The sequence below is a fragment of the Ostrinia nubilalis genome, chromosome Z (genome assembly GCF_963855985.1).
Source record: "Ostrinia nubilalis chromosome Z, ilOstNubi1.1, whole genome shotgun sequence".
NCBI lineage: Eukaryota > Metazoa > Arthropoda > Insecta > Lepidoptera > Crambidae > Ostrinia > Ostrinia nubilalis.
The window spans coordinates 16,378,092-16,403,535 of NC_087119.1; the positions used below are offsets into that span (position 1 = coordinate 16,378,092).

General features: G+C 34.5%; 1 protein-coding gene across 1 annotated transcript in view; it reads right to left on the reverse strand.

Annotated features, from left to right (window-relative positions):
* Positions 1–3,744: 3,744 nt before the first annotated feature.
* The window catches only part of LOC135086527 (glutamate receptor 1-like), a 195,187-nt gene continuing 173,487 nt past the window's right edge, over positions 3,745–25,444 (reverse strand). Inside the window, exons 9-18 of the mRNA XM_063981262.1 lie at positions 22,337–22,565; positions 21,111–21,205; positions 16,328–16,492; positions 16,037–16,171; positions 13,923–14,011; positions 13,406–13,556; positions 13,136–13,326; positions 12,867–12,969; positions 12,530–12,796; positions 3,745–7,250 (exon numbers count right to left, since the gene is read on the reverse strand). Coding sequence (XP_063837332.1) covers positions 7,182–7,250; positions 12,530–12,796; positions 12,867–12,969; positions 13,136–13,326; positions 13,406–13,556; positions 13,923–14,011; positions 16,037–16,171; positions 16,328–16,492; positions 21,111–21,205; positions 22,337–22,565 — 1,494 coding nt within the window. The 3' untranslated portion in view covers positions 3,745–7,181. The remainder of the gene's footprint in view (positions 7,251–12,529; positions 12,797–12,866; positions 12,970–13,135; positions 13,327–13,405; positions 13,557–13,922; positions 14,012–16,036; positions 16,172–16,327; positions 16,493–21,110; positions 21,206–22,336; positions 22,566–25,444) is intronic.

A 25,444-nucleotide genomic window follows, 5' to 3' on the forward strand; every position in this document is an offset into this window, starting at 1 on the left:
AAATATAAATGTATGTTTATAATTATTAAGTGTGATACCTAAATATTTTGAATACCAATTAGTAAGATTTTAACTATATTTTTTTATTTCCATGCTGTTATTAATTATTAGTGATTTTGAATGCATTTTTTCTATATTATATTAATATTACAAAGATATTAAAACTTCTAATGGTTTAGAGTAAGTTTAATACTATACTTATAAAGACTAAAGGGAGCATAATGACAACAATTTTTCGTTCAAAATGATTACGAAAAATTGTATATTATTTTTATTCCTCAAATCTACCAACTCACTAAATGGACGAGATCTGGCGTATCGACCCTACTTACCTCATCATTATTCCTAATTAATGTCATTGACGTCAATAGACAATAAAATATATACGGAACTTAAAGTTGACCTAAAAGTTTATTATTAGATTTTTTACTTATATTCGGTTGTCAAACGAAATCTTAGTCTGTTATGAAAAAACATTAGTAGATAGTACCTACCTATTGACTAAACTTATCCTTCTACTTTCAACTTGCTATTTAAACGTTAATTTAGTTTTAAACTATTGAAAATAGTAATAAAAGTAATAATTAACGCTTAAATATATTAAAAATATATTTTCAGGGGTTACTAAGTAAAAAATATTTAAAGACACTCGAAATCCTGACAATGTTATATTTTAAAAACTGCTAATGACACATATAAAAATATGATTATACGAATGTAATAGCTGGATAACTCCAAATATCCAAACTCTTGACAGTGTGCATAACTAGACAACTTCACATATCATGGATATGTTTAGTACTCAGAGGGGATCATAACTTGATAACTGTTTTTGTCAAATTAAAAACGAAAATCCATAAATGTATAAGTCGAGATATTAACAAATACATGTTCTGACATACATTGATAAATCGAAATATAAATGTTTGTACGAATAATATTAATTGGATATATCGTTATGTCAAATATTTATTGCCTAAATTAGAGATATTTACTTATGAACAAGAGCTGTATTTCAAGTATTTTTGGGTATTTCGAGTTGAGTTTTTTATACCAGAAGGGTATAAGGTAGAGGAAACGTTTAAGCTAATAAAAAAAAAAAAGTGCAGGTCGAGATGTCAAGTTATTCCCGCGCGGTACGGAAATGATCTACAGACTTAAAATTTTGGATTTTAAGTATGTCATTATAGCTTACTAGATGACGAAAATTTCTGCGTTCTGGTCTTATCCAGAGGTTCTCAAATAGGGGCCTGAAAATGCGGCGAAATGGTTCCAGTAAAGGATGGTACGGCAGTGTTTGCTTCGCGCTCGACTTGGCGGGGGCACTGCCGTGCCCCCAGATCTTATAAATAAGAACACAGAAAAGCCACTCGTGTTCTACAGGTACCTACCTATTCGATTTCTAGAACATCACTTGACCTTATTTAATTTTGTATCATCGTAGGAGCGCAGGATGTACAGATGCCGAAGAATTCCCTGAAAAGGATACCTGTTCTCTAGGAGGTAACGGATTGAACCTAATCGAGTGCCAGATTACGAGACAATCCATTAAATGTACGAGTAACACGATTGTATTGAATTTCCACAGTACTCGTATATGAGAGTATTTGTGCACTGTTACGTGCATCTCACGTAGATTTTGTATTAGGATTTTTATTTACTTACACACAGGGTATTTACATATTAATAAAGACATAGGTCATTTTAGGTGACACATCAACTATGGCACTTAACGGGACTATTTCCACCTCTCGTTCCCACCACTGCATCTCCTGTGTAGCCAGGATCTACAGCTTGACCGCCATAAAAACCCAACCAATGAAGGTCAAGTTTAACCCGGGGTCGGGCGAAAGCTAAACTGTTATTGGACCCGCAACGAAATCAATCAGAAGAACGTAGGCGAATATGGCAACTATGGCACTTACTAAATATTCGGTTTCTTCGTTTTAACCTATAAGGCTGGTTTTAGAGTGTATCATAAGTGCCACTTGTGGTCTAAACTGAATAAATATTTTTGATTTTGATTTTTGATTTTGAGAATCACGCTGACGCACGCTGACTGTCAGCGCTGACAGCCGAAATGTATGAAGCGTCGGCGCCGAGCGATCAGCGTCACTCAGGAACGTTCCCTTCAATTACATACATTTTGATTTGTCAGCGCCGACGATCAGCGAGCGGTCAGCGTGATTCTAAAACCAGCCTAAATGCCGTCCATTGCTAAACAAAGACCTCCTCCGTGGATTCCGACGACTATAGTCCTGTGCTGCCCGAAGCCAGGTACTTCTTTCAACTTTCACATGATCCACTGAGCCTAGCACTACATTTTCCAGTACGTGGTCGCCAATAAAGAACATTTCCTGCCCTAACAGCCAGTTACATTGAGTGTTATTATCATTTTAGTGTTACTTCGTCTGTCCTATGCGGTCCCTACTGCTAGTTTACTATCGTTAACTTAAAATATAGTTAATTTTAATGGTCAACGAATAATTGCTAAGAGGATTATACTGATCCTGATCGCAAACAATTCTTTCACCTAATAATATTCTCTTCAAGTTGAATTCTCCAACTTTTAATAGCATATGAGAAAACTCTTTAACGAGCGAGTTTCCGGCAAGTCACGATCTCATATTCTCAGTGAAGACAACTATATGAAAAGTTTAAAAACAAAGTAAAATACAGGGGCAAACCGTACGCGACAATCTGAATGCTGGAACACTCGAACTTAAATAGTCTCTACTCCAACAACCACAGCACAACGTCATATTATTAGCAAGATACATTTGCTCATCAAACAAATGATAAATGCCATAGTTTTAAAAAGAAGTTAGATTCTATTTTGTTCTACTGAAATCAAACCTAATCCTATTGTCCAAATTTTTTTCGTTTATACAGGATGTTTCCTGTAAGGTGCCAAGCCGATGAGAAGAGAAAGGTGTGTATCATATAACTATCTATTGAACCCTCATGTAAGTTCAGCGGTTTTCGTTACTTCCCAACGAGTCACACCAAATTGGGAAAAAAATCCCATCCTGTCACACTCCTACTCGTTAACCTGTATTTTCTTACTGTACCTAAGCTTTAGATTACTTCATAATTAATTATTTTGATTTTTTATGTATTTTATACATTGTTTCTTTATAATGAAAGCTCTTTTATCTTGATACTAGCTGTGCCTGCGACTTCGTTCGCGTGAAAACCCGTTTTTGCATCATTTTTCATTGTTGCTCTGCTCTTATTACTTGTATCGTGATGGTATATATCCTTCGATGGCCTATAGCCTTCATCGATAAATGAGCGTTCTAACACTGAAAGAATTTTTCAAATCAGACCAGTAGTTCATGAGATTAGCGCGTTCAAGTAAACAAAGAAACTCTTCAGCTTTATAATATTAGTATAGATTAAAGGTATTTAATGTTTGTGATCAGTAACAGGGTTACTCGTTTGTGTGTGACTCGTTGGGAACAAGCGGCGATTTTACTATTAGGAGTAGTATGATAGAAAATCAGTCGACCACGGTTGCCTTCATCATGTGACTGTGTTTGTAGTTAGATTTAATAATCAGGCAAAATAGCAAATCTAAAACTATCGGTTCGAGGTTATATTGAAGGGTTTAAAGAAGTGGCAGCTTTAAAATTTATTGGTGTCAACTACTCACTGAAAATTCGAGAATAATGTCAGGCAGTGAAATAAAACCACAATTACGTTTATTGGTACTTTATTAAACGTTTATTTAGGTAGTCTCCACATACGGATAAGTATTTATTATACATAAATAAGAGGTTACAAGAAGTGTCCATCGAACATAACGTGAATGTAAGTTACAATAATAAAGAGTTAAATAAAATAGGTATCTCTAAAAACACAATGTCGGTCTGTCAATAAAATTATTAAGCATTCCGCTATTTGGATTGTGCTTTGTTGACTAGCCACAAATCTCTATCATATTTAAATTGTAAATTATAATCGATATTCATATATTCAACCTGCTACATAAATTTACAAATATCAAGCACATGAAAGTAAATTATTTTCATCAGTAAATTATCCATAACCTAAGTTAACAACAGTAACATATTTCAATACTTATGACTTAGATCCTAGAATCTACGATGAAACGATTATGTAAATCAGTCATTTGAAGAATATAATATAACTTAATGTATGTCTTTATATTTAGTACTAGGGTAAAATCTAAATTAGTGAGTTTGCAAATGCAAGTTTAAATATGTTATTAATTTATTAGGAGTGCGGGAATATAACCATTCGTAAACAATTATACTCCGAATCGAGGCCACATTTTGAACTGATTTCTATTATCTTTGCATCTGTATTATATTTTGTGGGAGAGGTTCTGTTAATCGTCCAGAATAAAGCTAGCACTGATGTACGCATTTACATTTTTTAATTTTTCAATACAAAGTTTCCCAATTTCTTTTATATTATTTTATAATTCGAAAAAAAAAAACAGCCTGAATTAAATTTGCCTTTATTGGCATGTTTTAATTTTGAGAAGTTTTACCTACAATTCGTTACGCTTACATATTTTTTGTGTGTGCAAATAATGCAATAGGCCATTACAGGTTCTTTTCAAACTGCCAATAATAAAATATTTCTTTACACGAACCGGCCATTTAGCGGGTGTGAGGTGAGGAAGCACACGTATGGCACACCGCAGTAATGACGTAATTAATATTATTTTTACGACTCGTTAGCCGTAGTTTTTAAATTCCCTTCCACCCATTTAAATAAATTACGCCACGAGCATAATTCAGCCTTCAACTGACGGACGGATGTGACCGCAGCAGCACTCTTCATTTATTTAAACACCTACAATCAACTTTGATTGAAGTATGTACATTGTACATTATCATTAAAATAAGCAAGATAGCCAGGTGATTAAGAAATAATCAAGTTTCACGTAAGTAATTATCAGTTAGTCTAATTTCATTACATTTTTTGAGGGCAAGACATTAATTAAAGTGACAAGAGGTAAAAGATGGATATTATAGCTGAGAGTATAATAAACCAATGCACACGAGTTTCATACGACGTTTTTAACATTACGTTTTGGCACATAAATGTAAAAAATATGAGCTTGGGTATTTTATATCAGTCGGTACTCCTTGTTCAGAGTACATTTTATTTGGCCTTAAGGTCGCACACATAAAAATGATAACCATACTTATTTCATTTAACTATAAAACAGCGTAGGACGGAAGCATAGTAAACGCGTTTAGAGCAACAAGCTAAAACAAAATGCAACTAACAAATCGGTTTCAAGGTAAGTATTCTTGAAATGTGTTATTTTTGAAAATGATTCTAAATACGTTTTTAAAGATCTTTGGTTGATATGATATAATTTGCCTTTGGCGTTATCTTATTCGATAGTAATTTTTAGACCTACAAAATAAAATATGTCAACTTAATTTATTCTTTCAAAGAATGAAGTATACGTATATTCAATAAATTACTGATTAAGAAATCCGCGATACAAGAGATTATCGACGAAAAACAAAAATAAGTGTAAGTAAGTGACATAGTTATACTAAGTTCGCTAAATTCTTAATTTAATACGGTATACCCTAATGATACAACTATTTTAACCTGTCATCACACATCAATTAATAATTTATAGTAGGTTTAGAATTAGACACCTATAGATAATTTCCTAAATCTAAACAGTTGGTAAGTGAAGTAAATTAAAATGGAAACAAAATTTTAACAAAGTATACATAAAATAGGTTTAAAACATTAAACGCTTAACGTGAAGCTGCTATTCTTATTGTAAACATGTAACACCAAATTCTTCATATTTATAATAATATAAGTACTAAACATGTATGAAAAGTGGATGATTGCGGCGGATTTTTCCGGGGTAGGTTACTATTAAAATTTACTAACTTTCTAATTGCTGGGGTTAAGCAGGTTTCAGGTAAGGTAACATTTAGTAATTGTAAACACCGACAAATCCCGTAAATGGGTTCTATAATATGCATTGTTACAACTAGTCGAGCTATTATTCACTCATATTCCAATTAATGATTATATGATAAAACATTAAGTAAATGCACTTAACTTATTAAATACACCGATAATATAAATGTGTAGTAAAACAGATAATATGTTGAAGCTAAGTTTCCGGCCCGTAATTAACGTTTATCTTGCTAACTACGTTTTAAAATTTACACCAATTTGAATTATGTCACCTAATTGAATGTTTTACTTAGTATAACACGTATTATAAGACCCTGATATTTATCTACTTGGTAATAAACACCAAAACAGAAATGTATATAGTTATTTAAATAGCACGAATCAGGATCGGTTCGTATTCGATTAGAAATGAAGAAACGATCATAATTCGCTGGAGATCATTGAGCGTGATTAGCTCAGAAATATATTTGGGTTCCGTCGGTTTGACAGTCATTAAAAATATACAGGCAAAATCTTAAATTAATATAACAATACAATAACAAAATATTATTAAATTTGCATTTAAATATATCTAAAACGACAAAGAGCAGTTAATTAAAACGTCTACGATAATGTTCTATCATTCCTTTAGCAGTATGAAATTCGTAAAAGTAATTAATTCTCGGAGGAACTGTTTAGGATAATAATAAATATTTACATAACAATTTGAATACCAAAGGAAATATTTAGGATATTAACGGTTGAAAGGAGGTAGACCTCTGGAACCTTAATAATTACCGGTAAATTCCCGTACTTAAGGGTTGCAAGTGACTTACGACATGTCTCGTAGGACCTAATGGTGTAGTAAAATAATGTAGCTCAACGGTAAACACTACTAAGACAATTGATAAATGTAGAACGGATATATCAGACAAATATATAATTACTGCTATTGATTACATGGATTTTAAAATCCGGCTTAAAATTTCAAAAGATTTCATCTCGTGCCTATACCACACACATCGTACCTCAATTCCAAATGTTTGTGTGTGGCCGAACAGTTTTCTTCCCGCGTACAATAGGTAAGATCTTTTAATAGCAACGTTAATAGCCTGGTCGTTTGTGATCACGTTAGGGTAGTTTTTGAAACTGACCTAGGGGACGCCGCTGAAGACCTTAGCAGCTTACAGCTGGTACAGATCGACGGAGGTCGACATCTGCTTGGAGTGGGACGGGCGGCGAATGGTGCCAACGTCCCGGCTCGAGCATCAGACTTGCGTGAAGCTGGCATGCAACGCCGTCTCCTCCTGGCCGATCTGGTTGGCCGGGCTGTAGTACTGATAGGAAAATAAAGAAAAATAATTTTATTTCTCGACAAACTGCAATTTCATTACAGAGATATTTGTAGAGATATTTTCATATTCTTTCACAATTATTATTAGTTTTTTTTTAATACCTACAACGAGGAAGCTCTTGGCCTGTATCTCACCTGATAGTAAGTGATGATCAGTTTTACTTATATTTTCAAGTTTTATTAAAAGAAAAAAATTGGAAACTTGTCCATCGAGACGCATCGAGACGCGTTTAACTGAGTTTTGAGATAAAATTTTAAATGACCTGATCATGACCATTAAGGTAGGTATTAATGTCCATAGAAAACTTTTATGAATTAGGAGATATGACCAATTTTAGTTATGTTTTAAAATTGACACTTGACTTCTTCGATGCATCTTAGGCCAACATAACCCCGGTGCTAGTGTGATGTGCTAATTTTGGGACACCCTTTATTATCAAAACCAACAGGCTGCGGGACAGTGTTCGTATTTTCGGCTCTATTCGCGTTCACAATTGCCGCGATAGAGTTATGAAGGACAGCATCAGTTAACATGTCACGGAGTAAACAAATACGCTGGAAGAAACTTGATAATTCAATTTATGCGCAACTACTATAAATACTATTACAATAGTATAGATGGCTGAAATATTTATTTTTATACAACGTGCCACTGAAATACCGTTAAAATTTACCGGAATATTTTGGAAATGATTGATATTCATATTTTATCTTCGGTTATCGTAGAACTATTCGTGAATTTAATCAATATCGTTTATTGACATCGCTGAAGCGACCATTGCGCTGCATCATTTAATTTTTAGTCTCCGAATGCTGTTTTCAGGAAAAACCAACCGATATTAAAATGTAGTGATCAATTCTGCGATATCAATTTTCATATCGCGTTAATTGAATTTTAATACACGTAGGCAGGTAAGTTATAAAATATTATGTGTAAACTACTTGGATAGTTCAGAATTCTGTCATTGATGGAACACGGCTCTATTTGAAATAAATAAAGAAAGAAACATTTATTATTTCTTTCATTTATATTTCTCTCCCGATTATACAAACCTCGTGAGGGATACGTCCTTATGTGAATCGCAATACATTATGTGTATATCAGAGTAAGTAATAACTATTTAGGAACTACAGCTAATTGCGCATCGGGAAAACTGCCCAAAGCCTCGAGAGCACGTCAACGTAAACACTGTGGTATCTTACGTAGTTGCGATAAAGGCGACTTTGCAACGAAAATGTATAGCCTGATGTGCTATCGTCTGGACATAATTAAGAGCCATTTCACAAAAATATTCCGCGCGAATTTAGGTAAAAGCTGTCAACGTAACGTCAAAAGAGTAAAAAGAACGCTGAAATGGACAAAAAAATCTTGAGCCGTGACTATATTAAGACTTGATTTAAGTTATTAATTTTAAGGTAGAATGAGGTATTCAAACTTGATAAATTAATTTAAATTTTTAATAGAGTTTAATAAGTCTTTTATATTTCGATTCATAATGAAACACGAACAGGTATAATATGTAAAATATATATTAAGTACAAAATAAAGACAATCACATAGTGAAAAAAAAATCTGCCCCCTTACAGCTCCATCATCGGACCCTGGATACGAAATATTCGTCAAGGCGAATCACACAAGCCCAAACTCCATAGGGTTCTATTGTTTTGTTACGGAGGTGGCCATTGCATCTCCTCCAGATCCATTATCAGACAGAGCTAAGAAATAAATAAATAAATATTATTATAAGTAAACAAATAACTAAAATAATTCATCTTACTATCTTACTTCTTACTAGTCTTACTAATATTATAAATACGAAAGTTTGTGTGGATGTCTGGATGTTTGTTACACTTTCACGCAAAAACTACTGAACAGATTTTGATGAAACTTTACAGTACAGTACAGCAGTACTAGGCAGTCTGTGTTCAACTATCACTCGGGTCGGAAGTTCCTATCGCAAGACCTTTGGTTCACTCAGTTCCGATACGACTCTAGTGCTGTGTGTAATTATTTTCGTGAATACACTGAGTTTATTAATTTCTACGAGTGGATTTCATTTTGCCTGAGACCTACGCCATGAACCCTGAACCAGAAGACCCTGTCGCCAGCGACAGCGACGCTCATCCATCCCTGGCGTCGACCAGAATAACAATGTATAGGCTATAATTTATGACGATCTGTGACAAACTAAATTTCAAGCGGGTGAAGCCGCGGGCAATACTACATATTTCATACTAGCTTTTTGCCCGCGACTTCTTCTGCGATGAAGTGGAAAATGGTTCTAATAGAATTAAAATATTCTAAGAAAATTAATTTTGTTAAAATAAATGATTATATTTTTTGATATAAAATCTACAAATTATTATGTTTAAATATTTGAATACTTACAAAATTATGAGATCTTTCTAAAACAAAATTAAAACACTACACCTGCCGCAGATTTCTTTGTAAACAATGTTTTTTTGTTTTTCCTTCAGGTGCTAAAATCACCAGGCTATAATATTGTGTGCGCATACTCTGGAGTATTCCACATACAACTGGTCGTCGGAGAAGCATAGATTTCCATTAAGTCTACTCCCGCTACCATATGGAACTCCGCTAAAACTCGTGAGGGCGCCAACACTTGCTTTTTATCGAAAATTAGTATGAGCAGCTGCGCACGCGGTTGCCCGTTGCAGGCTCTATGCAACCACACTATTTTAAACCGTGGTCCCTAAGCATGAGATGGGAAACTGCACTCTCTTGAATTCTCTTGAATTTGATGGTGTTAGGGGAATCCTAGGAATGAATACAGACTTTCCAATGGAATCTCCTCATCAATATTGCGAAATTGCGAGTTGCAATGCAATATTACGTTTTCACTTGTTATTTTATTGTAATCTGACCTTGATTTTTCAAACACGTGTCAAAATAAAAAAATAATTTAAATCAAAAGTACTAAGGAACATTTTATTGATATCAACTTAGAAACAAGCATAGATCACAGAAACTAAAGGGAAATGTGACAAGGCACAAATTGGAACATATTGCTTGTGAAAGCAATGATGACAGTAGCGACGTCATTATGTAAACAGTTTATATTGCTTGCATAGTACTAAAGATTATTCGAACGTTGAATACTGATACCGCAGTGGATAATGAGCACATAATTTGATTTCTTTGTGTGTGTGAATTTCTAATTCGACACTGAGTTTCGAACTCAGCGCATTACTTAGCATCTCTCTATATTTCTATGGAACCAAGTTATCTCCAAAATAACATTCCACACCTTTTTAACATAGTCAGGTAATAATTTAATTAAAATACGAAGCACGTCATCTATCAATAGGATATATGTATATTTTAGAAGTTAATAAATTATGCATAAAATATAAACACTAGAAGTTTAGTTAAATCGTGGAATTTCTGAAAAACAAGTACTAAAATCGTACTGAAAAAAAAGTATTAATATGTTATCTAATTTATTTATTAAACGTCGAATTTTATCAAAGATTTTGTACTAAAGTTTTGAAAATATTTTATAGCCTACATAGAAAAAAATTAGGATTCTAAATCGTGAGAGAATTTTTTTTCGGAGCCTATTGCCTCCAAACAAACAAACAATTAAATCTTTCCTCTTTTATTAGTATAGATTTAACAACAAAGCTTCCCTCTCGAAACAAAACGCTTCTTTTTCTTCTTCACGAAACAAAACTCAAAGCGGATAAATAAATAAACAAATCTTTGAACAATTTCACAGCGCCATCTAGTCCAAAAGTAGGCCACCAATATGCTTGTGTTAAGGGTGCTAGCATAATGGATATACTTTTTTATAATGTATTTATTAAATTAAATACATGGTACCTACATATTATACATAGTTACACCCAGATCCGTCAAAGAAATTAAAATTCATCATTTCAATTTCTGCTCGGCCGGCCGACTCGAAACAGCCTCTCGGCATAGTATCAAATGTATTTGGTCGCCGTACAAATCACCGCTTTACGACACGAATGCACGTAAACGTCACGGCGGGAAAAATGACACAGGTCCTGCCTTGACGGGCGCTCGCGCCATACTAATCGATGTCGGCTTGCGCATTGTAATTTATACTGATATTCACATCAATATTTTGACAAAGTGGTTACTAATATTTAAACAATAACTGTAGAAATCAATTCTACAATAAATATTCTTTATTTTGGGATACTTTTATTGCAGTTATTGCTGTGTTTTTAAAACAAAAAGCACGATCAAAATGTGACGTTAATCTTCAAATTTGCCAAATTATTTTTAGATTTTACTCAATAATGGTAATGAAATTCAAGAATCTATTTCATTAATGGACTACAAGAATATATGTCCGATGATTACTATATATTTTTAAGCTTATTATATGAGCATAAATAATAGATACAGGACTTTGAAAATGAGTCTGCGGCAATTTTTCCGTAAAATGGTTGTGGGAGATGGGGCACTGTGAATTAAGCAAAAGAGTTTTAGTAAATCCGTTTCATTAATGGTCAACACCAAGGATTGACCTATCTTTCGCAGTTATTAAATAATCTCTGGGTGTTGCTTAAGATAGTAATTCATGCTTCCAAAATCTTAGAAATTCGCACGAAAATGTAAAATGGCTCTTAAATACATTATATCAAATTTTTTTGCTGCTAAAAAAATCTACGTTCTCAGACTTCGTAATCAGGGCCAAATACATTTTAACAAGAAAAGTACAGACCTATAACAGGTCCATTAATTTTCAATTATCACTTTATCGATGAAGTTTAGTACAACGAAGTGCATTCATGAATATTGTAGGACTACAAACTTTGCTCTTGAAGCATAATAATCCTAAACAATGCCCGTTAGTGAACTTCCAGTTTTATCGGAGAGTTAGTAGTACGGATTATACCTAAGTAAAATACTTTTCAAACAGTCTACACTAGCTAATTATACAAGTTACTTGTTCTTTCTTAGTAGTACGAAACATCAAAAACTGTTACCCATTTAGTTAAAATTACTCAGAACTTTCCAAATTCACGAAACTTTGAAGATTTCGTTACGATCTTATCTTTTAATTATTAAATGATGTACATGTTGGTTTTTAGGTGCAAATGTTCAATAGGTGATCAAAGAATATTTAAAGTAGGTATTTCTTTTTTTAGTGAGCATAGAGTGTCTAGTCTATAAACTTACATAAACAAAAAATACCTACCCAGAAAAAATATTGTCAACTCCCTGTCTTAAATTAAATGAATAAGTATAATATTAATTCAACTTACTCCAGTGAAGGCTCCACCATTCCATCCGAGGCGGTCGTGCTCGCGCTGCGGGGTGTGTTGTTGTGCGGCCTTACGCTCAGCCCGAGAGGCCATGCGGGCCTTGGCCTTCAGGGCCGTCCCGAGCGGAACATTGGACCGCGCGGCCTCAGCCCGCCCGTGCTGGCAGAACTCCAACAAAGCCACCGCCAGAGCCAGCGCTAAACCACCCATTAACACGTAAAACAACCCAGCCACTTCACTCAGCGTCAACTCCGACCCTTGAACGCTCTGTAAACAAATTACTCCGTTAACAAAACGAGTCGTTACCAACCAAAGCATTTTTCACAATCAAACTTGCCTTATCCGTCAAATCACACTCTGCAAGCGTGAACCATTTCCGAATAAGCTTCTGCAATTCCCCGTCATTTTTAAGCGATGTCAAAGCGAGGTTGATGCCCTCCCTAGAAAAGAAACCTTACATATAGCTACTTGTGCTATTCGCTTAACTTTAATTCGCAGAGTACGCTGAAATTCGCTTCGCAAAATTACAGTTAATTAAATAGCGTGGCAGCGCTCGCTAATGCAAAGACAAGGTTATGTGTACTCGAGTACAGTAAATATGCCCACCGCAACTTGGATCCTTTTGGTAGAGCGACGGCGAAATCTTTCACTCCGGAGCTGGTAACAGTGACGAGCATTTCACAAGGTCTCGGTTTATCTTTAGTCGCAGACGATCGGTCAAGAAGGAACGCCAGCCAGCCGTGTTCTTCAACAGAGTCCTGGGGCAGAGGCGTGCTCCCTTGTCCCATGGTAGAGTCCTAAAAAAAGTACAATTATATCCCTCGTTTCAACGAAAGTACTGAGAATTTAGGCATATTTTTCATTATTTCACTATACCTCAGGGCATGTTGCTACTTTGCTGAACGTTGGAGCCGGGTCCGTTATACGAGAAATAGTCAAATAAGTCGTCATGTTTGCCGTGTACGATGATATTACGATCAGAGCGAAAAACCACCAAACGGAGCCTACAATTCTGCCAGATACAGATCTGAAACAAAGGAATTTTATTGTAATGCCTACTTATCTAACGTCGCCTTTATTTCATGAAGGTTATATTAAATGTTCACTGTGACACTTTGTAAACGATAATATAAGTTAATAAGCTGCAAGGTTTCTTGGGTCGTTTAATTAAATTTTTAAATAGATACAATTTTGTAAGTGCAACAAGAAATTGTGCGCAATATATCTAAATGCATTCTACCGTGGGCGCATTGAGTGAATTTTAAAGGTGCATTTTCTTATTGCAGATCTGTTCAAACTGTTTGTGAACCTATAAGATTGTGGTTTTCTCGAATTTACTGAATTATAAGAACTAATATACTTACGACAATCAAATATTAAAATATTCACTGACCTCGGGGTAATGTCGCTACCCTGCTGCATGAACGAGCCTAGGGAGAACCACATCGAATTCCAAAAGCTAAACTCGTTAACGACACTCGCCTGAAAAAAAAAACTTCAAGTTAAAAAAAGTTAGAGCAAGCAACTGTCTGTAAATGCTTTGCATTACATGTCAGTTTATTCTCTTTTTTAAAGCAGCAAATATCTACCAATAGTCCAGTCAATAAAGCATTATAGATGGAAATCCGTGGAACACAATTTTTGACTTCGGGACTTTATTTAGACTAGTCAGGAGGTGAACATAGCAAAAGTCCCCGCCCTTAGCCCTTCAGCCGGCGGGGAGAGGGGGGTTCAATGGTACCACTTTTCGGTTTTTCGCTTAATCCTCGGAAACTATGCGTGCTAGTGACATGGCCACTATGAACCAAAAAAAGCTTATTCAATTTGCTACAGGTGAGATAGTCAAGTTTTTCTATATCTTGTATAGTTTTCGCGGCATCTGCTCTAGAAGGTCTGTAATATTGGAAATTTTATTTTTGTCTTACATGTTTCCATCAGGAGAAAATCGACTAAATCAACATTGAGCTAATATTCTAGACATGCGGGAGCATGTTAAGTCTAGTTCCAGGGAGGGGACTGCACCGTGCGTATATTTAAACGAACCAATTGGAGCCACTTTTGACTGCTCATCACTCAAAAAGTACTGTGCATTAACACTTCAAATTTGGCTCATGTGTTGAGACTTGCAAGATAAACATCAGCTTCAAAATTCATAAATATACCTCAAACGGTTCTTTGGGTATTGACGTCTAAAAATCTACATGGCTGACCTATAAGACCAAATTCTAACCACTTCCAGATGACCTTGAAGGTTCAAATTTGGCATCCAGATAGGTAGCTGTGTAAATACAAAGGAACAAATAAAAAACCAGTAAATTTTAACATTTCACAGGTGATAGATAGAGTTTAGTGTCCTAAATGTCGATTTTTGAACGTCAATACCTAAATAACCGTTTGAGGTATATTTATGAAATTTGAAGCTAATGTTTATCTTGCAAGTCTCAATACATGAGCCAAATTTGAAGTGTTAATGCACAGTAATTTTTGAGTGATGAGGAGTCAAAAGTGGCTCCAATTGGTTCGTTTAAATATACGCACGGTGCAGTCCCCTCCCTGGAACTAGGCTTAACATGCTCCCGCATGTCTAGAATATTAGCTCAATGTTGATTTAGTCGATTTTCTCCTGATGGGAATATGTAAGACAAAATTAAAATTTCCAGTATTACAGACCTTCTAGAGCAGATACCGTGAAAAAACTTGACTGTCTCACCTGTAGCAAATTGAATAAACTTTTTTTGGTTCGTAGTAGCCATGTCACTAGGATGCATAGTTTCCGAGGATTAAGCAAAAAACCGAAAAGTGGTACCTTTAAACCCCCCTCTCCCCGCCGGCTCAAGGGCTAAGGGCGGGGACTTTTGCTATGTTAACCTCCTAACTAGTCTAAATAAAGTCCCGAGGTCAGAAATTGTGTTCCAGGGATTTCTCTCTACACCGTCGTTAAAGCATTCATTGACTGGACTACAATACGAGTACACCTTTCACAATAAATAATTGCAAGTATGGCAACTGAAGCATCGCCAAACAATAAAACAATAAACGGTCGTGAAAAGGAAAACAATTTTATAATTGGCTGTCACACGATTGCAATGTATTATATTGCATTCCGTTGAATCCGTTTGGTGTTGCTAAAATAAAATGGTATTTTTCGGTGGGTGTTTGCATTTTATGATTTATTTCTTTAATAAAAATGTTAATAATTTTGAATGAAAAAATTATAGAGTTTCATAATATTCGTTTTGAGTACCTATATTTAAGGGTTGTACTACCCAACACTGATGAAATAAACGCTGTCAGTATCAGCGAATTACACTTGAATCTTTCGACCGGTTCATCCAGTGTCTAAGTAGCTCAGATGGAAGAGCAGTCGCCCGGCAAGCGAATGGTGGTGGGTTCGATTCCCTTAGGCAGTTCGATAGCTTCAAGTTAAATTCTAAAAATTTAGATTGAGAGGCGAGTCTTAACGCCAAAAAGCTATTGAAAAATGGTTGTATTCAATTCAGCCCTTACCTTAGTTGTTGTAACTTCATTATGTTCCGAAGATTGACCATCGGGAAATGATACAATACGCCACTCATTAGGGGAGAATCGTGAAACCAAGAATAAGACCACGCTTACAGCAAACAGGCTGAATAGGATGCACACCTAAAAAACAAGGATATGATTAAAAACGGTAAAATATATAACAAAATATACCAAAGATATTAGGTATAGTCCTTGAATAGTCAAAGTGTGGGTATACATAAAGATGAAAGACAAATGTTAAAGAAAGACGTTAGGATGTATTGAAATTTCCCTCACCCATAACTCTTTGGAAAGTGGGTGTAAGAAACTGAATATAGATGAATCTTCTTTGATATTGTTAGCGCCCGGTTTCAGATCAAAAGATAAAAACGTCTTGCTGAAGTCGATCACCGCCTCTCTTTCCATCGTGACCGTTAGCGGTGCAATCACCATATCCACTTCCTAAAACATTAAATGCAATATTAGAGGTCTAGCGGTACATGAGGGTGTTTTTGGGTCCTTGTCCTTTTTGTTGTTTATGGGAAATGTCAGCGAGACTTCAAATATGTTTCAGATTTGTAGGCTCTGTCACGTCTTAATAATGTCAATGTCACCCCTCCCGTGCCGCTGCCATACTTCAGTCACTGACTGAGTTAAACGCTAGACATTCATATAAATTACCGTTACAATTATTATAAGATAATTCAATTATTTAGCCGTTTGATAGGTAATTGGAATTCCATGACTGGTATTGTGTAGTTAATGACATCATAATTATGATAATCACGTTATTTGTGAAGTGGCTCCTTGATTTGTTATGTTTGGTAATAATTTCGAAGGATGTACCTATAAAGTGTTATTTAAAAATTATTGAATTTGTTTTAAGAAAAAGAAACTCAGACAGTTCAATCAGGTTACAAATTCGTTGCATGGTTATTTTTCATTCATTTTGTGTTCCAGTCACATACATATGAAACATGCCACGCAATATTATGCTAGATGAAAAATAGAAATGAACAAGAAATGTAACATTTGCTTCCAATTTATGAGGCAGAGACTGCAATTGCAGAACCGCAGGAAATGGAAGACAATATACAAATCCCGCCTCTGTGCTTATTTTAAAACTATGAGAGACTCCGGAGATGTAGACAAATCAAATGAGAGCTCTCGTGTCAATATGCTATAGGCGTCTTTACATAACTTCACGTGAAACTGGGTTTTCCATCCGTCCTTTATTCCCTAGATTTACCCTAGTTTGTGCGGAAATCCAATTCACTAAGAAATGAGCAAAATTGAAATACATCTAATTTTCATTCGTAAGTGTATATCCCGATACTACCTACCAGTAATGAAGGTAGTAGAAAATTACTCCCATAGGTCTCGATTATTTGATCCTACTAATATTATAAATGTGAAAGTTTGTTTGGATGTCTGGATGTTAACATATTTGTTACAATTTCACGCAAAAACTACTGAACGGAATTTGATGAAACATATGAACATATATTTTAAATAAAAAATAATAGCATTTCTGTAATTCCCGTTAACCACTAAATTTCAGCTAAATATTATAAGCTTGTATAAAGTGGAACCACCACAAAGTCTAGCGATCGGCGGGAATCAAACTAGCGTTCGTCGAATCTCGAATCCGCAGTACAACACCGACGGGCTTTTGACGCTTTGAATATACAGTTTCTGTATTTCATGGAATCAGGCGAATGTACGATAGGTTATGTCCTGCTCAAACTGTTAGTACGTTCATGAATGTATAAACCTTATTGGAGAGTTATCAATTCAATTTCGCTTTGACAAGATTTAGTACTGACTTACCTAGAATTATGTGTGAATAGTAAGTATTATAATTAGTTTGATCAATTATATATAGAACCTTTCTTTTAATAATATCGTTTCAAGTCGGTAACGAGCAGGGTAAGGAACGGTGTTGTAAGTTAAGTCACCAGAGAAAAGAAAATATACCTTTATAATATTTTTTCAGAAGCTTTTGGTACATAACTTATAGATGCGTGCGATAAGGGAACGACGTTCGAGATTTATGCCGCGTAACTTCGCATGAAAAAGGAAACTATTTATTGGAACCATAATAACGAAACTTATTTTTTAACCGATTCCAAAAAAGAAGGAGGATTTAAGGACATCATAATTTATTTAAAAAAAAAATAACTACCTCCTAGATCGAATTTCAAGAAGCTTAATGATTTAATCAAAGTCTTAGTTTCCGTACAGAAATTTACCTGTCTAATTAAAAGTTTTTCGTAAGAAATTTTCAGACAAGTCATTAATTGTTAATTAAAATCTTCGCGAAACGAAATGTTTATAACAACAACGGGATTTTCCGTGAAGCGTCTAATGGTGTTCTAAGGGATGAACATTAATAAAATCTTATCCTTGCAAACGAGAGTTTAACATTTCATAATATTTAATTTAAGCAGCTGTAGATTACAGTTCTAAAAAATTATGATGGGTACCGCGTATTATTCATAATCGCTTATAAAGATTTATTTTATTCCATCTTTAGACGAGAAGAAGATGACTGCAAATGTAATCTTGATTATAATTATGTCTTAACTTTTAACACCTTGACTTTTTGAGGGTTCTGACTCAGAATGTGCATTTTTCCATGCTAATGCCCCTACTTACTAATCATACTCCTACTAATATTATTAAATTCGAAAGTTTGTATGGATGTCTGGATGTTTGTTACTTTTTCACGCAAAATCTACCTACTGAACGGACTTCGATGAAACTTTACAGTATTATTGTTTATAACACAGAATAACATATAGGCAATAATTTATGACGATCTGTGACAGTTTCACGCGGGTGAAGCTGCAAGCAAAAGCTAGTATTTTATAAATAAGTTTGGAGAAGTGCGCATTTTGCGTAGTGCATATTCTGCGTCAGACCCTCTTTGAGTTATGTATAAGAATATAAATCCTATAGTAAGGAATAGATATTCGTATCGCTTTGAAGAGAGTGTAGAACAAAATGATGTGAAACAAAATATAAAGACAGGGATTGTACTAAATAAATCTGATCTGCACAATTTTATTTCGTCTTCACAATTCTTTGAAGTAAGGACGAGTAGACTGAAAGCTGCCGATAAAGAGTTGAGTAAGTACACTACGGAAAGCTCATCGCAAAAATGTATTGTGTTTAGACAATGCGAAGATGGGCAAGTCTTGACCACTGCACTGTCTATAAATTTTAATTAATCCAATGTTAATTTTACGTATAGGGGAGACCTAGGAGAGTTGTGACAATTTTTTCTTTAGGGGCCATATCTCGCTCAAAAAACATTCCACAGCTATGAATCATACAAATTAATGTAGCGCCGTTCCTTCTGTTTTCAAAACAATCACCAAAGTTAACTAAAGTATTAGGGTTTCTAAGAAAATCACCAAAATCTTAGACCACTCCCTCTGTCACAACTCTCCTAGCACCGAGGTAAGTTGTGACAGGTACCGAGGTGAGTTGTGACAGCATTGTATTTCATCTGTTAGATATAAAAATACCATTATACTCAATCAAATATGATTTATTTAGCAAAAAAGTACTTTATAATCATCCTTTAGTAACAATTTAAACAAATAGTAATAAGATGTCGTTACACAGATTGAGCCACATTTCTCCAGCTTTCATTTTCCTCCCACGACACTGGATTTTTTTAAATTATATTTTTTAGCTAATATAGTCACTTAATATATTATTTTCTTCCTCTTCTGTTAAAATAAATAGTCGCGGTGGTATAATCCATAGACAGAGCTTCGCCTTCTGGGTTTACTTGATAAGCCTCATTCTTCTTATTATATCTTGACAAGTTTAGATTGTAAGTTGTCGCAGCATAAAATATTTTATCTTAAACTTTGACCCTTTTTAACCTAATCACTTCATAAGCCAGGTCCTATATTTCGACTCCAGCAAGCAGTTCCTATTATATGGAAATCATGTATAGTTATTCAGAATCAAAAAAGTAGCGGCAGGCAATTATACAAATTACGAACCTTCTAACACACAAAAAACATCGAAAAACATCGTGGAAATGGCCCATCAGAAAAATTAAGTAAGCTAGGAGAGTTGTGACAGGCTGTCACAACTCTCCTAGGTGTTTAAAATGACGACTTGGTTCGAATAATAATTTTTAATTTCTAAACACGATGCGCACACAAAAAATCAGTGCTACATTTTGAGACCTGAATAAACATGCAACTTGAGAAAAAATAACACAAAAGTGCACATATACTAAAACATGATATAAATTGAAATAAAATTTTGACGAAAAACTTACTTTTCGCATTTTTCTGTACACAGACGTCATATTTACGTAACCGTGCCTCTAGCGCCGCCCGCAGGTACTTAGTCAAGAAGAGCGTCTTAAAAGCGACAAACAAGCGTTTTTTCCAGCTTCCTAACTATATTAAGTAAGGAGAAATCGTCCTTGTCACAACTCACCTCTGTCACAACTCTCCTAGGTCTCCCCTACAAAACGTACACGTAAAAAGACTTATAGTATAAAAGGTCTTACAAAAAAGCCCCATAGCAAGACACACATTTCAAATGGTGCTAAGTGGACTTTGACGTAAAGTAACATGTAAAAGGTGAGACGATTATTTGTAGATTAACTTTTTCCCGCGGCTTCACCCGCGTGAAATTTAGTGTCACAGATCGGCATAAATTATAACCTTTATATTAATCTGGGTTACAAACAATAATACTGTAAAGTTTCAACAAAATCCGTTCAGTGCTTTTTGCGTGAAAGAGTAACAAACATCTAGACATCCAAACTTTCGCATTTATAATATTACTTAAGTAGGAAGGATAGTAGGATACGTTTGAATCAATGGAGCGTCTAAATACGCTATAGATTTTTATATCTATCTCTTTTCTCTAATATCTGGAATATTATAGTCATTATACCCGTATTTTACTCATTGCAATAATCCGTCGCCGCACAGCTGGAAATTACTCGTCCACTTTATTTAAAGTAATATTAAATATAGGATGTGATTCCGAGAATTCATGATCATTATGGCTTAAAATAATAACAAAAGTTTTCACATACCTTCCGCAAAATCTCTCCAACCATTCCGTCCCAGCCACCTATAATTTTTGGGTTTTCATTTCCATATTTTCCGTCTTTTACCAACCTGAATTCATCTGTAAAACAAAGATATATTTACGTACTCGTTCTGATAAAAGACAAAAGCTTTAGGACTGTAAACCTAATATTACATACTTCGAAACTTCTTGTAATTATTATCCCACCTAACAGCATCAATGACAAAGAACGTAACAAAGTTTTCGACTGATCAATATCTGGAAGTTTTAAATAAAGTTACATCTTCAAGGGTCTCGAATAAATATTGAGACTTTATTGTTCTGACTTTCAAACGTTTCTAAATGAATCGCCAAATTAAAAAACAATTTTCTTAGAACTAATGTTAATTAAGTACTAATACCACGAAATTCATTTTACTCTGACCAATTTGTTTAAACTCAAAGTTTGTAATCATTGTCAAAAAATCACAAACCATTAAAATGGTCTTTCAAGTACCTACCCCAAGAGAATTATAATACTTCATCTGGCCTTTGTAATTTTGTTTGAAGTTGATTAAATAAATATCTATTCTTAATTATATGATAGCGGTGCCGTAATTTACCAACGCTAATAGCGATCGTTTAGTAACGTCGAACGTCGTCGAGATAGATTGTTTTTGTCCACTACATGAATTATAAGTGATGTCCTGGAAGAGACGAAGATCGAATGTTGGAAACGGTAGAAAAGACTAAGAATGCCAATTACAAATAGCGGCCAATTAAATTAAAATAAAATAAAAAGTCTAAAAACATTAAAATATAAGTATTAAGAGAAATATTATTCAAATGAAATTATTTACTTGATATGGAAATTTCCGACATGGAAATCAGTGTGAAGGAAATTAGGCGAGCAGAAAAAATATTAATTTAAGTAGAAAACTTTGAAAGCAATCAAAGAGCAAAGAAATTGGTTTCCGATCCAATAACGTCATTACAACAATGAAAAAGACTTTCATTTAACTTGAAGACTTCGTTGCGTAAAGGCACCGCTATTTTAGATAATCGAAGCTTTGGCTACGCTTATTAAACGCTATATGCGGCGTACGTTCCTATCGATGCCATACCCCGACGTCAACGTCTGAAAGACACCACAAAAGTAAATTTCTATAAGCATTGTGACCCGGCCTATGGCGCTTATAGGAGACTACAGCCTATAGAATTAATTCAGATTACATAGTGTTAGTGACTTACATTTGATTTCTAATTTATCGGATAGCAATTCGGCCAGATCGACGCAGAAACCCCTGTACGGGTCATTAGTCGAGTACGCCGAATTGTCTGGATTGTTCCGCATCATGTACGGCGGCTCTTCGATTGTGGACACTACGTACGTCTTGTTACGGTCGTAGGCTCCGGGCAGGCTCAACGGCAGTTTCGCTGAGACGGGAACTAAGCCTTTGTTGTCGAACCATGTCGCTACCTGTGGACAGAACCATTTGGCCGCTAAGGAAATAATAAAAGCGACTGACCAAACAGCTTCAACTAACTTCATCCCTTTTCGAGTCGAGTTGTTTAGCTTGCCTGTATGAATTTGAGTCCGCATTTTTTAAATATTAATTGTCTAAGTGCAAGTCCATTAAATGTAGATACGCTAACCCTACCTTTGTCGGACTGTTAATCAGTAATTTGAATCAATTTACCTACCTGTAAAGTAGTAACTCTTATATTAGGTAAATGTTTTTATATGTTTGCCATTAATACAAATATTTGCATAGTTCGTACTTCACCTTAATCAGCTACAGATTTTCTCTAATGCTGGTTTTCTATATTTAATCCGAATCCAAATCCATCCTACAACTGTTAAAATTTCAACATGTTTTTGGACAAAATATCTACGGTTTTCGATGTTTTTACGTTTTCATATTGTAAATGGAAAAAATCGAAAGACTATTTTACCAATTAAATATTAAAATGTAAACGCATAAAAAATTATGGATATTTGATCGAAAACTGTTTGTTTAACAGTTGAAATCCGGATTTGGACAAGGATTGAATATGGGAAAAGTAAGCTTAAAGTCAGTCAAGTGAGCAATCAACGATTTAAATGCTATCAAGAGGGTTGCATTACAATACAATTTGTAGAAATCGCAATTATTTTTATTCAATATCAAACATTTCCTGAATATTTGTAAGAGAAACCGTTATACGAGTACGAAACTATAAGATTTTTATCGAATATTTGCCTTAATTAAATGAATTCCAAGTGTCTTTTCCAGCAACAGTAGGTAGGTACTTATGTGCCATCCTAAAGTATTCTAATAAAATCATTAATAATAAAAATAAAATCATCAATCTATCAATACATAAAGTACACAATCTGTCTTGATATCACAATATTGTAGATAGATCATTGTATTGTTTATATTATTTTGCAATTTCGAGTTTTTATAGTAAGATCTAGGTCAACTACGAGGATGTAGAGCAACCTCAAGATCACTAACAATTACGTAATGATTATTTGCATTATCATTATAACGTGTTTGATCAATTGGTGAGGTTAACAATCAAACGAAGTTAATTGCTTTGTTTATGGCATTAATCAGCTTGCTATCTGTATTACTGAAATGAAGGTCCTATTAAAAGCTTAATTGGTTGATGATGATTTATAGAAGTTGCCAGTACTTAAAATCTGAAACTCCGAATGGTTATTATATCAGTTAAGCCGAAAATATTGACATCCGACTGTCAATCTCTAAGCTCTCTAGGATATTAAAAAAAAAACAGTTAGATAGCCATTATAAACCCAAAGAGAGACTGAGGGCCAGACTGGTCAAAGTTGAACCAATATAATTAATTTCGCCGATGATATTTCAATGACTGACTCAGATTGTGTTGACAGACTTTTTTGTTTATGAATATTTTAGTTGGAATACTTATACGATATTTGGATCTTGGGAATACCTACCTACTATGTAGAGTTTTGAGTATGCTTAGTTGTTTTACTTTATAATTAATATTTTGATTTTGAATTTTGATTGGATGTTGTTGGTGTACCTACCTATCCGCTTAATGCTATCAAACAATATGCCCACACCTATGTGATTTGTCGCTTGTCAATCGATGACAGCTGTTTCACGTAAACAATTTATTGGCCTATACCTATATGGATAGAATACTGTACTATGTATTATGGTATTAGAATACTGTAGTACCTACCTACGTATTATGGTTTTATCTAGTGTTGTGCTCACTAACGAGCCAAGACACTAGTCGGATAAGGGGATGTTGTGCAACGCCGCCAAACATCTCGTTACGCCACCTATTTACTCGTATTGACGTTTCCATATATCAGCTGGTGTTAAACGACATTTCAGGTAACATTGTGTTCGGGCACATTTGGTGCTTACCATGAGTTTACATTAGGTGTGCTCGCTAGCGACTGCGTATAAATGACATGAAATGCAAGACAGGTTGTACAGCCACCCTAGCGGTTGCAGTTACTTTCAAGCACTAAAGACTTCATGACGCACTTGCTTGCGATGACGTTTAATGTAAACTCATGGTAAATCTACTGATTTACAAGGCAACAAAAAGTTAATGTAAGAACAAGTTTAGTATGAAAAAGGCGACATTTTTTTACAAAAACCATTTCAGATCCGCAAATTGAAACGACTTATCTTCATGGAAACACATTAATTATAAAGCTTTATTTCCAAGAAGATTGACTATGCTATTTTTGGATAATACTTAAAACGTTTATTACTTTTTTTTATTAAGGCTGTCATAATGGTCTTCAAGTATTTTTCAACTCTGGAAGCTGCTTTCTGCAGGGTATAGAATTCCTTTGTCGTTTTTTATGTGTTGGTGTGAGGTGGATATAATGTCGGTATTTTCAATTCAATTAGTTTGATCTTTAATCTTTGGGCCAAAACTGACAAATACATTTTCAAGGAGCAAAAGAAAAAGAGTTCATTATCACACCATAAACTTTTATAGCAGCATAATAAAATTGTTGTTTTAAAAAGTCCTGCAACACCGATTGAGCTAAAATGTGTTTGTGTCGCAGCGAGAGAATTTGATAGAATAGTATTAAAACATTAAAATTAGCTGAAAAGGTGCTAATAGCTATGAATAGACCTTTACTACGCCATTACGTACCAGATTCGGTTTACTAATTAAGGTTTCAATTTTGTTCACAACACGCGGTTTGTAAAATATACCCCTCATAGTTTGTCGAGTATCCTCCAAAAATGTTAATTAGGCACTTTTTTAGATTTTTAAGTTTTATAAGTTTTGTGTTGTTGGAATTACGTATCCATACGGTTCTTTAAATATGTTATAATTACATAAGGAGGTAAA